This window comes from Schistocerca serialis, chromosome 3, assembly GCF_023864345.2.
Source record: "Schistocerca serialis cubense isolate TAMUIC-IGC-003099 chromosome 3, iqSchSeri2.2, whole genome shotgun sequence".
In the NCBI taxonomy this organism is placed as follows: domain Eukaryota; kingdom Metazoa; phylum Arthropoda; class Insecta; order Orthoptera; family Acrididae; genus Schistocerca; species Schistocerca serialis.
Window position 1 is genome coordinate 601,101,364 of NC_064640.1, and position 16,047 is coordinate 601,117,410.

Genomic DNA, 16,047 nt, shown 5'->3' on the forward strand with positions numbered 1-16,047 from the left:
GCACAATATATTGCTTGAATTTCCCTAAAAAATAATACCGTACCTTACAACTGATTGAAAGTAGCTGTGGTATGCAATTTTCCTTGTATTCATGTTTGTTGCACCAGCTAATATTTGCATAGCAAATGCAAAGCTACATAATCTGTTTAACAGGTAGTCAACATGTTTATTCCAGTTTAAATTTTTATCTAGGTTTAACCCTAAACACTTCACAGCATCAACTTCTTCTATATCCTGATTTTTATGAGTTATTTTAATTTCTTGGGGCTTTGATTCTTTTGTTCTGAATTGGACCATGTGGGTTTTGGGGATGTTCAATCTTAATCCATTCAGTTCGAATCATGCTTCTAATTTGTTCATTGTGTTTATTATGTAGAGAGGGATGTTTTCTCACTCCTGGTTTTCAATTAATACAGATGTGTCATCTGCAAATAAAATCGATGGAGCATTTATATTGTTCGGTAGATCATTAACATAGAACAAAAACAAAATAGGTCCTAGAATCGGGCCTTGAGGGACACCTTGGGCTACTATTTTCCATTTTGAATACTAATTTGCTGCATTTGATGAGACGATCAATCTTTGTTTCCTATTTGATAAGTATGAAGTAAGCCAACTTAGAACATTACCCTTGATCTCATACTTGTCAAGCTTATAGATGAGCAGTGCATGATTTACAGAGTCAAAGGCTTTTGTGAGATCACAAAAGATTCCTGCAACTTTATTATGGTTGTCTAATGATGTGGTGATCTTGTCGATAAACTTGTTAATTGCATGAATAGTTCTTTTGTCACGCTGGTTTTCCGTAATAATATCATATTTCTCCATAAAATTTCGAATCTGCATAGCAGTAGCATTTTCAAAGAATTTTGATAGGACTGGAAGGAGGGAGATGGGACGATAATTCCCCATATCCTCTCTTGACCCTTTTTTGAGCAACGGTTTTACTTCTGCATACTTCAGCACCTCTGGGAAGCTTCCTTGTTCAAAGGATTGGTTTATTATTTTAGATAGTTGGTATCCTATTATTTTACACACAAATTTAAGGACTTTTGCCCTAAATCATAAACTGTAACGGCTGTTTCCCAAACGCCATATGTAACTGGACTAGCAAATCAGGTTCAGATCTTAACATGTAAACACAACAGCGAAAAACGGTATCCGAAATTCGGTTTTCGTCTTTCGGAAAATGCACTGGTCGCATGTAAACGTAGTATAGGTACAGTAATAACCTCCATGAGTTTACTGATACAAGGAGGTGATTGTTATAACTTTGTGATATAGGGAGATGAAAGTCTTTGTGTATTGTAGGTTGGTTGTACACGCGTGGTAGTTTACGGTAGTGTGATAAGACTAAAAAAATGAGGGTTCACATTTTTGTGTTTTTAGTGTGCAGTCCTGTTATTTCTGTAATATCTGCATCGGTTTGTGAGAATTTACAAATAAGGAATGCGGAGAGAGCTATTGACTTAACTTCTCAATTAGTTAAGATTGGACATACAATTACGTTTGAAAACATCGGGAAAGTTACTTGTAACAGTTTTAAGTTTGCCATTGATCCAAAGCTGGCCCCAGGCTTTGCATTTATTTCTGCTCAGGTTCGTATAGTTCATCTGTTTCAGTTTCGTGTAAATACTGTGGAAATGTGTGATGCCGGTTGACAGCGTCCATGCCACGTAATCGCTGTTGCGCTGCTGTATCGTACGTGTTTTCTTAAAAGAATGTGATATGTTTTTCTACGTGCATGTAAATCAAAACAATTCAGTTGTGTTTAGTCCTCTCAGTTTTCGTTTCTTACACGTCACGTCACTGGTAGTCCCGTAAACGTAGAACCATGCGACATTAGGTACTTCTGATATTGTTTACTTTGTAATGCGTATAAATCATTTTTAAGTAGTCACAGAAAAATGCGTTTCCAGATATATCATTTGATACAGCATTTATTTTTCATTGTGCAGCATTTTATAAACTGTGGTTGTATAGTTATGTACCGGTATGTTATGCCACAGGGATTTGAATTAACCATATGTGTATCATGCTTGTATATTTACCTCACTTAATGTGTGTTTACAACTGCACCGTGTGATCAAAGTAAACACAAGCTTCCTTTAACTTCGCACTGCGTGTTGTATTTACCAAATTATTACATTTCCATTTCGTGTTCTCACTAAATAAATAGTGTTTCTAAATATTATTTTCCTTTCACATGTCATTACACTAATGCAAATTGTCTCTTATTGAGGCTGATGCAACCTTCGCTGGCTGAAGCGTAGGAAGAAACAAACACATTATTGCTGTTAGTTTTATTAGGGTTGGCATGGCGGCTCTATTTGCATCTTTTGTAGTTCATGTGTGATAATACATACATAAGAAGCAAAATACTTATCAGAGATTTTTCTACTATAAAAGAGAGCATTTCTGAGTTTACCGAGCACTCATAGTTATTTATAAGGAAAACTGCTAAATACGAATTGCAGATGTTGGCTGTGGTGATTTTCATAGTGGAAGTAGAAATTACTGATTACTTGTCAGGGTTAATATGTCATACTGGTAATGACTTGTATCAAAATGGAGCAAAAGTTGCTAGTGATGAATGTAGGCCCCAAGTTCTGTTACAAATCATTCTTTTGCCACAGCTTTCATTCCATTTTCATATTCATTGGCTTCACAAACTCTGACCATTATTTTTACCCTCCAGCCTAACTTAGACCTTGGGCTACACTAAGTAAATTTCAATTTGGTGATGCAGTATCACAATCAATCTGTTAGTGCCAATGTGTGTTAATCCGTGATTGATACAAAACTATGGCTGGTTTGGCTTAGCCAAACCTTTAACCTAACAGTTTTGCCTGTGCCTAGATTTTTATTTGAGAGTGCAATATGGAGGATTGAGACATAGTGATACATCCAGGTTATATTCGTGTGCAGGTGAGAATTATGTAGACGGTGACTACTTTAAATAGGATGGTATATCTTGTATTTACCTATAACAGACAGGATCTCTCAGTTGCATCTCATCCTTCGTACATCTTGTGTTTATGCAGGAAACATTTAATGGTTCCAGATTAAATCACATTTCTCAGTTCAGCATGTGCGGTAATAGAAATTTGATGCTCTGTCCCAGTGTTATGCTAGCTGTTATTTCATCATAACTGCCTTGCAGAGAAGGCAAGACATAACTTTGCAAGAAATCTCTCTTGGACAGGTTGGGTAATGCTTGATTAGTGCTCAACTGCAAGGTTCAGTGAAATGGTTATAATATCCATTTGGAGATCTCATGTGCATCTAGGAGCACACTTACGTGACATCCAGCATATTATAGGATTGCTTAATTGTACTGTATAATGTTAACATCACTATTTATGCTAATCGAATGCTGTTAGGTCTCTGTTTATGTAAACACTGCAAAGTACTGCAGATTTGTTATGTGCAGATAGTATGAGATGTTGAGTGCACAGAACTCTTTGATTACTGAGCGAGGCTTGGTTTTCCTAGAGGTTGAGTGTGTGTGTTCTTTTTTTCACTTCTTTAGGTATCGATATGTTGTGCAATGCTACTGGTTTGTGCTGACTGGTTATCTTTGCACAGTCCAGTGTTTGTAAACTGTAAACAGTGTTTAATTCTATCAGAAGTGAAGAACCAAGTGTGGTGGCTAGGTACTCAAGATACTGGACTCATATTTGAGACAAGTGGGTTCAAGTCCCCGCATGGCCATCTTGTCTTGGGTTTGAGTTATTTCTATGAATCCCTTTAACTGAAAGCAGATCGTGCGTACTTTCTTCCTCCACAATACTGCAACAGTACTAGTGTGTCTTCTGTGTGTAATGAACTTACTGGCAATGAGCTGAACACCTCTTAATAAGAGAAACAAAGAAACATACAGAATTAGACATGATCACATTACTGTGCTCTCCCAATGAGATAAACTACAATAACATTGCTGGGGCTTATGGTGTCATACAGTATCAAATGAGGGTAGTGTGCACCATACATTTTCAGCAGAAATAAGTGTTTCTTAAGACATTAAAAATTCAAGGCTTAATTGCATCATGTCCCGTCTTTAGGTTTTTTTTGTTGCCATCCTCCTCTGTCAAGTCAGACAAAAATAATAGGATATTGCTTTTGATTAAGCCTCAGCTGGTTCCAGCCTATGTTCCGGCTCAGTTGGCCCAATACTCTTTTAATGGCATTCCTGTTGAAAAGAGAGGTTTTTGTCATTGTCATGGGCAAATTTTTTATTAAAATGTTGAGCAATTTTACTGTTAATACCTTTGGCAAAATACTTGAAATGAGTATTGTTAGATCAAATTGTGTTGTGATATTTACTACTTAATGTATTAATCTCTTTCACAATCGTGCAAATGACAGTAAAAATCAACTTTGCAGACACACAGTCAGTCACATTTGACATGCAGATCATGTACAAAAATAAAAGAGCCATGGGCAGGAAATATTGTAATACCTCTCACCTACAGTCTAGTTGTTTACTAAAGTGGAGGAATACGGTAGGGTGATGCTAACAGATTCCCTAGGTGTACTAAAGAGCCTTAGAAAACCAAACTGGAACAAAATTGTGTTGCCTATTAATTGCTGACATTATTAAAGAAGTCGTTACAAATAAGCAAGCAAGAACATTGACAAATTTCTTGTGGATTACAGGGCACGGGGGCATTTTTTATAATGAAATAATAGACAATGTAGCAAAGTGAACAATGAACTTGCATGAAATTGTAAATAAAAGAGTTCCTTATCAAGCAATAGTGAACGTTATCAATGAAAAAGTGAGAACCGACTGGCAAACACAATGGAACTCAACCGAGATCTCAAAAGGGGTACTATATAGCCAGCTGCAGCCTAAAATAGCATTATCCCTTTGGGGTACTGATTGGAGTAGGTGCATGTTATTCATAACAACAAACACACGCTTAAATTGCGGAAAATACCCAAACCATCTGTTCTGCATAGGAGTGGAGGAATCTATGGTATGTGATTTATGCAATGGAGGGGGAGACATGAACCATCTACTACACTTGTGTACCAGATACAATTGACAACAAAAATCCTTTACCAGCACATTGGTTAACACAGAGATTCCTCTTCCAACATCGTCTGCAGTGTTGTTGTCAACACAAGAGTCCACTAGTTTTAATTGTGATGTTTAGCCACTTAAGTATTTGTGACCTATGTCAACACCCTGTGTACATAATGTGTGAGTTTTTGTATGGTATGTTTTATTATTATTATTATTATTATTATTATTAGTAGTAGTAGTAGTAGTAGTAGTGGTGTGGTATAATCACTTTTAGTTTTATAGCGGTGAATGCATCAGTCATTTATTCATTTATTATAGCAATTCTCAAAGTGTATAATAAAGTAACCATTAAGAAAGATACTTTTTTAAATGTGATGGATGGCTGTATGACAGTGGCCACAAGCCAATACGGAAGCGTCCGATCCCGCCCGTCTGCTTTGACCCACGACATCACAAATATGGCGGAACCATAAACCACGATTCCAATATGGCGCATATAAAGTCATTATGTACACATTGTGAGGACGAAAATACATCGAAAAACAAACACACACACACACACACTTTCCACAAGAAGCCTAATGACACTAACGGGACAAGCGCGGGAAATGGGGTGTTTTGGGTGGGGGGGGGGGGGGCGCAAACTAAATATAAACAAATTTAGACGCCTTGCGTAGCTACAACGTGTAGGTGAAGACAGCCATGCATGAATACCCACCCACCTCCCCAGGGGTCGTAACCCCTGCAACCCATAGAAGATAAAGATGCTTCAGTAGCTGATTAGTGTTTTTTGTCTTTTTTTTAAAAAAATCTCACGGGATAGAACGAACAGATCAGAAAGATAAATATAATAAACTAAAACAGAAATTGGAGGAAACAGATAATTATAATAAGTAATAAGTGTTTTTAAATAAAAAAAAAAATCTCACGAGATAGAACGAACAGAGCAGAAAAGTAAATAAAATAAGATAAAACAGAACTGGAGACAGCCACACTCAAACCAAACTCCGCGCCGTCATGACGTCACACACGACAACACCCTTACGTCACAGGTCAAAGCCGACGCTTCTGTCGACCCGCCAATACTAATTACAGAGGAGAACAAGCACATATGTGTAATTTCAAGACTACATTTTTGTTTAGGAATTTGATACACTTATTTAAAATGTAGTTTACAACTACACGATTTCTCTGCAATCAACAATTAAGTGCCTGGTGGCAGAAAATTCATCAAACCACCTTCAAGCTAGTTCTCTACAGTTCCATTCTTGTACAGTGTGTGGGGTAAAACACTTTCCATACAAGCTCTGGCATATCTATGTTATTATGCTGTTCATTTCTCCCTATGTAGGTGGGCACCAAAAAAAATTTTCATACTCTAAATAGAAAGTTGGTGATTTTGATCTCATGGGAAGATCCTGTTGCAATAAGAAAAAGCCTTCTGTTTCAATGATTGCCACCCCAATTCGCATGTCATATCCGTGGCACACTCTCCCAATTTTGTGATAACATGAAATGAGCTGCCTTTCTTTGAGCTTTCTTGATTTCCTACATCAATTCTGTTTGATGAAAATCCCACACCCACAGCAATACCCCAGAAGAGGACGTAAAAACATAGTGTTGTCAGCCTCTTTAGTAGACCTGTTGCATTTTCTAAGTGGTCTTCCAATAAATTGCAGTATTTGGTTCTCTTTCCCTACAACATTATATATGTGATTGTTTCAGTTTAAGTCAACCAAAATTGTAATCCCTAAGTAATTAGCTGAATTCACAGCTACACTATGCAGATGGGAATTGTCTCTCCAGCACATCCTGCGCACTCGCAATCCCCCTAGCCTAAACCACCTCTAACTTGTTCCCGTTGTCTCACCTTGCCTTCTCGCTTCTCTCTCCTGTCTGTACCACACCCTTCTCTGTCGAGATCCTGTATTGCTGTCTCCCACTACTCCCCCCTCCATGTGGGCATCCCCCCTCCCTCCCCATTCTCTCTCTCTCTCTCTCTCTCTCTCTCTCTCTCTCTCTCTCCTCCTCCTCCTCCTCCTCCTCCTCCTCTTTTTCAAACCCTCTTCCTTATCTTTCCCCTACCTCTCTATCTTCACCTGTGTCTCCTTTTTTCACCCCTATCTCTTTTTGTTCTATTTTTTCGTCTCGTTGGGTGGCTGCAAAATCATCTGTACATAGACTTGCCTCTTTCCTGCTATCCCCTTCTTGTGTCCTTCCCTACCCCATCCCTCACATCCATCAATTCAGGTGATTGCTTTCAGTAATGAAGTATCAAAATTAGTAATGTTTCCACAAGGTGAGGTTGTTGTTGTTGTGGTCTTCAGTCCTGAGACTGGTTTGATACAGCTCTCCATGCTACTCTATCCTGTGCAAGCCTCTTCATCACCCAGTACCTACTGCAGCCTACATCCTTCTGAATCTGCTTAGTGTATTCATCTCTTGGTCTCCCTCTACGATTTTTATCCTCCACGCTGCCCCCCAATACTAAATTGGTGATTCCTTGATGCCTCAGAACATGTCCTACCAATCGGTCCCTTATTCTTGTCAAGTTGTGCCACAAACTCCTCTTCTCCCCAGTTCTATTCAATACCTCCTCATTAGTTATGTGATCTACCCATCTAATCTTCAGCATTCTTCTGTAGCACCACATTTCGAAAGCTTCTATTCTCTTCTTGTCCAAACTATTTATCGTCCATGTTTCACTTCCATACATGGCTACACTCTATACAAATACTTTCATAAATGACTTCCTGACACTTAAATCTATACTCGATGTTAACAAATTTTTCTTCTTCAGAAACGCTTTCCTTGCCATTGCCAGTCTACATTTTATATTCTCTCTACTTCGACTATCATCAGTTATTTTACTCCCTGAATAGCAAAACTCCTTTACTACTTTAAGTGTCTCATTTCCTAATCTAATTCCCTCAGCATCACCTGAGTTAATTCGACTAAATTCCATTATCCTCGTTTTGCTTTTGTTGATGTTCATCTTATACCCTCCTTTCAAGATGCTGTCCATTCCGTTCAACTGCTCTTCCAAGTCCTTTGCTGTCTCTGACAGAATTACAATGTCATCGGCGAACCTCAAAGTTTTTATTTCTTCTCCATGGATTTTAAAACCTGCTCTGAACTTTTCTTTTGTTTTCTTTATTGCTTGCTCAATATTCAGATTGAATAACATCGGGGAGAGGCTACAACCCTGTCTTACTCCCTTCCCAACCACTGCTTCCCTTTCATGTCCCTCGACTCTTATAACTGCCATCTGGTTTCTGTACAAATTGTAAATAGCCTTTCGCTCCAAGTATTTTACCCCCGCCACCTTCAGAATTTGAAAGAGAGTATTCCAGTCAACATTGTCAAAAGCTTTCTCTAAGTCTACAAATGCTAGAAACGTAGGTTTGCCTTTCCTTAATCTTTCTTCTAAGATAAGTCGTAGTGTCAGTATTGCCTCACGTGTTCCAATATTTCTACGGAATCCAAACTGATCTTCCCCGAGGTCGGCGTCTACCAGTTTTTCCATTCGTCTGTAAAGAATTCGCGTTAGTATTTTGCAGCTGTGACTTATTAAACTGATAGTTCGGTAATTTTCACATCTGTCAACACCTGCTTTCTTTGGGATTTCTTCTTGAAGTCTGAGGGTATTTCGCCTGTCTCATACATCTTGCTCACTAGATGGTAGAGTTTTGTCAGGACTGGCTCTCCCAAGGCTGTCAGTAGTTCTAATGGAATGTTGTCTACTCCGGGGGCCTTGTTTCGACTCAGGTCTTTCAGTGCTCTGTCAAACTCTTCACGCAGTATCATATCTCCCATTTCATCTTCATCTACATCCTCTTCCATTTCCATAATATTGTCCTCAAGTACATCGTCCTTGTATAGACCCTGTATATACTCCTTCCATCTTTCTGCTTTCCCTTCTTTGCTTAGAACTGGGTTTCCATCAAAGCTCTTGATATTCGTACAAGTGGTTCTCCTTGCTCCAAAGGTCTCTTTAATTTTCCTGTAGGCAGTATCTATCTTACCCCTAGTGAGATAAGCCTCTCCATCCTTACATTTGTCCTCTAGCCGTCCCTGCTTAGCAGTTTTGCACTTCCTGTCGATCTCGTTTTTGAGACGTTTGTATTCCTTTTTGCCTGCTTCATTTACTGCATTTTTATATTTTCTCCTTTCATCAATTAAATTCAATATTTCTTCTGTTACCCAAGGGTTTCTACTAGCCCTCGTCCTTTTACCTATTTGATCCTCTGCTGCCTTCACTACTTCATCCCTCAAAGCTACCCATTCTTCTTCTATTGTATTTCTTTCCCCCATTCGTGACAATTGTTCCCTTATGCTCTTCCTGAAACTTTGTACAACCTCTGGTTCTTTCAGTTTATCCAGGTCCCATCTCCTTAAATTCCCACCTTTTTGCAGTTTCTTCAGTTTTAATCTACAGTTCATAACCAATAGATTGTGGTCAGAGTCCTCATCTGCCCCTGTAAATGTCTTACTATTTAAAACCTGGTTCCTAAATCTCAATCTTACCATTATATAATCTATCTAATGCCTTTTAATATCTCCAGGGTTCTTCCATGTATACAGCCTGAGGTTAACAGTTGAAAAGTATGTTATAAAATGCATTTTAATGCTCAGCTGTTTATTTGTCCAAAATGTTCCAATGTGTGTGAATTCCTAAGGGACCAAACTGCTGATGTCATCGGTCCCTGGAATTCCACACTAACTAAATTATGCTAAGAACAACACACACACACCCATGCCCAAGGGAGGACTCGAACCTCCGGCAGGAGGGGCTTTATTTGTCCCATTAGTCGTCAGCAGTTTCAGGTATTAACGTCATCCGGGATGTTGGGTACAACAGATTAGTTAAAAGCATCCCGTATTCCTTTGAAGCTGACCAATATTGAAATTATCCAATGCAGTTGTACAAACAGTTTGTCTTAGAATACTTACAGTCATCTCTTACGTCAAACAGGCAGACATCACAGGAGAAATAAGGTCATGCGTCTCCTGTGATGTCTGCTTGTTTGACATTAAATATGAATATCAGTATTATAAGACAAATTGTTTGTACAGTTGACTGGATAATTTCGATATTGTTCAGCTTCAAAGGTATATGGGATGCTTTTAACTAATCTGTTGTACCCTACATCCTGGATGATGGTTAATAACAAAATCAAGTAGATGACTAATGGGTCAAATAAAAAGCTGATGCTGAAAATGCATTTAAAAAAATCATCAATAGTCTTGCCATGGCCATGGGAGTGCGCATTTGAGTATCTGGTTGTGTGTGTGAATGTATGTACTACTGCTGGAAAAAGAGCTAGTGTAAATGCTGTTTTCTTTTGTGTGACTGTGTTGCACACCTTGATCCTCAGTGAATAGTTGCCTTTTCCTTATTTTACATATTGCTCCAGCCTTTACCATTGGTGTGCTTCAACATGTAACCGAAATTTGGTGTATTCCTTTTATTACTTAAGTGGGTGACACCACACTTCACATTACTTAGAGACTATTGCCACTTTTTGAACCATATATACATCTTGGCTAAATCATATTCCAATTGGTTTTGATCATCTGATGACATTACAAAACAGTAAATGACAGCATCATCTGCAGGCAATATAATAAGGCTGCTCAGATTGTCGTCTAAATTGTTTATACAGATCAGGAACAGCAGAGAGCATAAACACTACTCTGGGGATCTCCAGATATTACCTTAGTTTTACTCGATGACTTTCCATCAGTTACTACGAACTGTGATCTTCCTGATAGGAAATCACGAATGCAGTTGCAAAACTGAGATGACATTCCGTAGGCAAGCAATTTGATTAGAATAAAGAGCCAGTTACGTTTCACACGGGCCCTATCCTTTGCAGCACTACTTTCCTTTCTGTGCTGCATGTCTATCCTCCTATTCTTTTCCCTGCCTTGGAGACTGAGTCATATGCCTTCTTTGGGAGACCAGAGTTCTTAGTGAAACTGTGTATGGATTCATCCTGTCCACCCATCTTTCTTTCTCTGTCCTTCCATTTCTTACCCTTCCTCTGCTTTGGCTTTTGAGGTCCAGCCTTTCCTTTTCTTCTTCCACCTCCTTGTGCATTCCTGAAGGCCAGCCCATGCCTTTGGCACGTAAAAGGTGACTGGGTAATGCATAATTCCCAGCCCTGGAAATTACACATGTGAATTTTGGGAAAATGTAGGCCAAACGCATTAGACCAAACGCATAACCTGTGGCAGGGATGCTCCTGAGGGTGAGTGTCCACCTCTTCCCCTCACACTTATCAACTGCAAGTGTGATCATGCTGCTTCTTCTTGTGACTGTCCAATCTACCTCGGAGAGAGACATTTGGGAGATCCAGCTGAAGGAAAAGGTTCCTACTCTCATTGCTCGGAAAATGTTGGCTAGCTGCAAACCTTGTACCCCATTCTCTGGCAATTATAGTAGAATTCTTGCTGCATCCCGACCTACGAAAGACATGGCTACGCAGACTTGGGAGTTCCAGTTTAGTGACATGGTTGTGAAATCATCCAGCTCCAAGATCACACCCTCATCTTCACCTACTATGTGTGCGCACCATACCAACAAACCTTTGCCTGCCCCAGCGAAATCGCATGCTCACAAACAGAAGCACGGAAATCCAAAAAGGAGTACTCCTGCGATGACTTTCTGTTTACATCTAGCCAGCCAATGTCTGGATCTGCACCTGATGAACACCAAGGCTCTAAGCAGTAAAACAAAGGCAAATGATCCTCCTCTTCTCCACCTTGATGTTCTTCAATGGTGTCACCACGTGATGCCTTCACCCGGCTGGCCATTGTTTAACAGGGACGCACTGCCAATAACCAGTCCACAAGCCAACTGAAGGCGAATAACGACACCTCTGTCACACTAATGAACCAGGATCCTCCAGCCTCTGAATCTGGTTGTTGAGCACATTTGAATTCGGGCCCCCAGCAGCCAGCGTGGTGACTGTCTCCCTATTTGACCCATCTTCTGTCTATCATCGGATATGTTTATTCTCCAATTGAACATTCGTGGCATCAAATCCAATAGGGTTGAATTACAGCTCCTCTTGCGATTATACTGTCCAGTTGTTATTTGCCTTCAAGAAACAAAATTACAGCATCACAATCACTTTCACCTCCCACATTTCACTTCAGTCCTTTTAGACCTTCCACCTGAGGCGGGGACTGTGGCTCATGGGGGAGTCATGTTGCTCTTTTGAGACAGTGTTTATAATCACACCATTTCCTTGCACACTCAGCTGCAAGCTGTTGCTGTATGTCTTTCCCTTCCAGGTTTTACCATCCCTCTTTGCAACATTTACTCACCCTCATCTTGTGCTGTCTCGAGGGCAGAAATTTATTCCACACACACCTTTTCCCACTTGGATATTTCCATCTGTATTGCTCGACTTGGCCCTCAGGGGCTCAGCATTTGTTCGCTGAGTACGGGCTTGGCGACCTTGGGGTTCCTGGGCTGGGGTCTGGTAAGCGCCACCAGTCTCGTGCTACCGTAAGCTCTGGGCATGCTTCAATGACCACTGCATGATGCGGCAGTGGAACGTTGTGTGTCACAGGGAATGGGGATCTTTGTTTGACCATTTGGATCACGAGGATGGTAATAACCTCTATAAAAAAAACCTCAATCTCAAGGTGCACTGCATGCTGATGAGACGCATGGCTGTTGAGGTGGAACAGTTATTAGCGGGCAGCCGCTGGGGAACCTACTGCACCTCAGTTGTATAAGGCTTACTCAGGCAAGCAGGGCTCTGTCTGAGTGGACCCTTGTTTCCCTAGCTGCTTGTGGGACTGAGATGGAAGCTTTGAAATCATTGTCTTCTCCTCCCAGTGGGAACGGTGTACCGCCTGGGATTATTCACACCCAAGCCTCCAAATGAGTGAGGGAGGCTAGCCCTTGTGGTAACCTGCATCAGTTGAATTATAGTAACAGGGCTCAAGGAGTCATAAATCAAAAGGTGTTTTTGGTCATTTAGAGGAAGGAGGGATGTTTGAAAAAGTCTCCCCCTTGTGTATCAGTAAAGGCTTGGAAGGACCTGCGGCAAATCTGAAGTCCATTAAGCGGCTGCAGAATAGTTCCCTATTGGTCAAGACTAACAGGGCAAAGCAGGTGGAACTACTTACAAAGACCAAAAAATTGGGTGAATATGATGTAACTGTTGAACTGCATAACTCCCTTAACTCTAGCAAGGGTATGGCCTCATTCTGTGACATGATGGATATCAAAATAGCTGAACTTAAACAGGAATGGCCATTACAGGGGATAGAGGATGTAGAGCAAAGAATGTGTAGGAATAATGGAGAAATTGAGAAGACCGCCACCTTCATTGTGATCTTTAATTCTCCAGTGTTGTCTGACCACATCATGGCAGATTTCTTCCGACTTAGGGTTAGGCCTTATGTACCTAACATGCGGTGCTACAAATGCCAGCATTTTGATCTCACAACGCTGAGTTGCAGGGGTGAAGTGACCTGTGGGAAATGTGGAAAAGGCAGCCCATGAAGCTGGGATTGACTGTCCATCTCCAGCAGTCTGTTTTAACTGCTCTGGGGGCCACCCAGTCTGGAGCTGAGACTGCCCTGTTTTTGCAGAGGAACGAAAAATTCAGGAAGTAAAAGTCACGTGACTGAAGCCAAAAAGGAATATAAGGTGACAAAATCTCACGTCTTTACCACTTCTTATGCTTCCGTGGTGCTGAAACCTTTTCCTAAGGTCAACGCCTTGACGCAGATATCATCCAGTGTACAACCACCCACCACCAGCATCTGTACTTACATGTGTACATGCCCAGGCAAAACGAGTAAGGAAGGAGCAATTGAAGCAGCCACCACACAAGAGAACAGCAACAGTTTGGTAGTGAGTGTGAAGAAGGCACACAACAAGCAGAGTGCCTCTCAACACCCCCTTTCCCATTCATCCTTGAATGGACAAGGTGCAGGGAAAGGCTCACGACTTTCGGGTCAAAAGCTGTCCCGAGCACCATCAGACATCATTCTTTCACGTCTGACTGGTGAGAAGGGCATCATGGAATTAGATGCCTTGGATCCAGTCAGCCCATCCCCTTTCCTTTGTTCTGCAAATGCTTCACCACTGTGGTGCACAGATAGGGTTAAATTAAAGCAACATAAATGAAATGGCTCCCATCCTGCAGTGGAACTTGTGAGGATTCAGGACGCATTTGGAGGAACTCTGTGTCATATCTCAGGGTAGACCACTGTGTCTGTCTCCAGGAGACTCATTTCCATCAATCGCACACTCCTGTGGCTTGAGTGGAGAGAGAGTTAGTGGAGGTGTAGGTATTTTCATTGGTACCGACTACCACTCCTTGCCTCTCTCTCTTACACGACTTTACAAGCGGTTGTTGTATCAGTGCATCATACAATGACAATATGTTCCCTTTACTTACCCCCAGATGACGCACTTGATGAAGATGCCCCTAACCAACCTTATTACACAGCCCCCCTCCCTTCATCCTCTGTGTTGATTTTCATGCACACAATGTGCTTTGGGGCTCTGCATCTACCTGACCCAGGGGTAGCCCAAAAGGGAACCACTGCGATGCATGCTTGGTAGAGCCGACTGGACACTTTATAGCCAGTTGGCCCAGTTCCAACGTCCGCAGCTCGTGGTCGTGCGGTAGCGTTCTCGCTTCCCACGCCCGGGTTCCCGGGTTCGATTCCCGGCGGAGTCAGGGATTTTCTCTGCCTCGTGATGACTGGGTGTTGTGTGCTGTCCTTAGGTTAGTTAGGTTTAAGTAGTTCTAAGTTCTAGGGGACTGATGACCATAGATGTTAAGTCCCATAGTGCTCAGAGCCCAGTTCTAACATTGTGCGAATGTCAAGGCATGGGTGGATCATATTACCAAAATGATCCACCACACTGCTGCAGTATCCATTCCACAGTCCATGGGACAACAGAAGAGGCAACCTGTGTCTTGATAGAGTGCTGAATGCCATTCTGCTATCAGGACAAGGTGTGCGGCTCTGCGTAGGCTCAAGTGTCAGCCAGCTGCAGAGAATCTTGCAGCCTTTCAGGTGGCAAGGGCAAAGGGTTGCTGAATTATTCGAGAGACCAAGAAGAGGTCATGGCAAGAGTTTCTGAACACCATTAATTGTTCCACCAAACGTTCTGTTGTGTGGGAGACCATCAGGAGAATTTCTGGGAGAGGAGGGAGGTCCCTCTGGGCTGCTGTAATGGGGAATGGCACACTCCAAACCAATCCACGAGTCATTGCCCAGACTATAGCAGCATATTTTGCCACAGTTATTGCAACAGCCAGTCAGGATCCACATTTTCAGTGCCATAGAGCAGTTGTTGAGAGCTGTAGTTTGAATGTGATGAAAATTACAACTGCCCATTTTCCATTGGGAGCTGGATTCTGCATTGTCTGTCCCTTGTGACAACGTCCTTCGGTCACAACAGGATCCATTACAGTATGCTGCGACACCTCACAAGGCGAAACAAAGATTTTCTCTGTCCACTTTTTAATGCCCTTTGGGAGTAGAGTCACTTTCCCGACTCGTGGTGTGAGGGAATTTTAATTCCTCTTTTAAAACCTAAGAAAGAGCGTACATGCCCAAGTAGTTACCATAGTGTTGCCCTCACTAGTTGCATGGGGAAGACCGTGGAGTGGATGGTCAACCACCATCTAGTCTCGATCTTAGAATCCAGGCAACTCCTTAGTCGCTTTCAGTGTGGGTTCAGGAGGTATCGCTCCACTTTTGATAACGTTGTCCTCCTCGAGACAGCTATACAATAGGCTTTCCTACAATAGGCTTTGCAACAACATGTCAGTTGGATGTTCGGATGAATGGGCACAGAGGAATGGTTTTAAGTTTTCCACAGGGAAGTCTGTGTGTGTTCTTTTTAACCATTCTTGTTCCATTTTAAACTTCCTTGAGTTGAGGACGAGGGACACTGTCCTTACTTTCAAAGGCACAGTGAGGTTTCTGAGCCTCATATTTGGTGCTTAGCTTATATGGTTACCACA

General features: G+C 41.4%; 1 protein-coding gene across 1 annotated transcript in view; it reads left to right on the forward strand.

The window, feature by feature from the left end:
* The first annotated feature begins 1,285 nt into the window (after positions 1-1,285).
* LOC126470482 (dolichyl-diphosphooligosaccharide--protein glycosyltransferase subunit 1) overlaps positions 1,286-16,047 on the forward strand; it is a 96,702-nt gene continuing 81,940 nt past the window's right edge. The window contains exon 1 of the mRNA XM_050098352.1: positions 1,286-1,598. Coding sequence (XP_049954309.1) covers positions 1,362-1,598 — 237 coding nt within the window. The 5' untranslated portion in view covers positions 1,286-1,361. The remainder of the gene's footprint in view (positions 1,599-16,047) is intronic.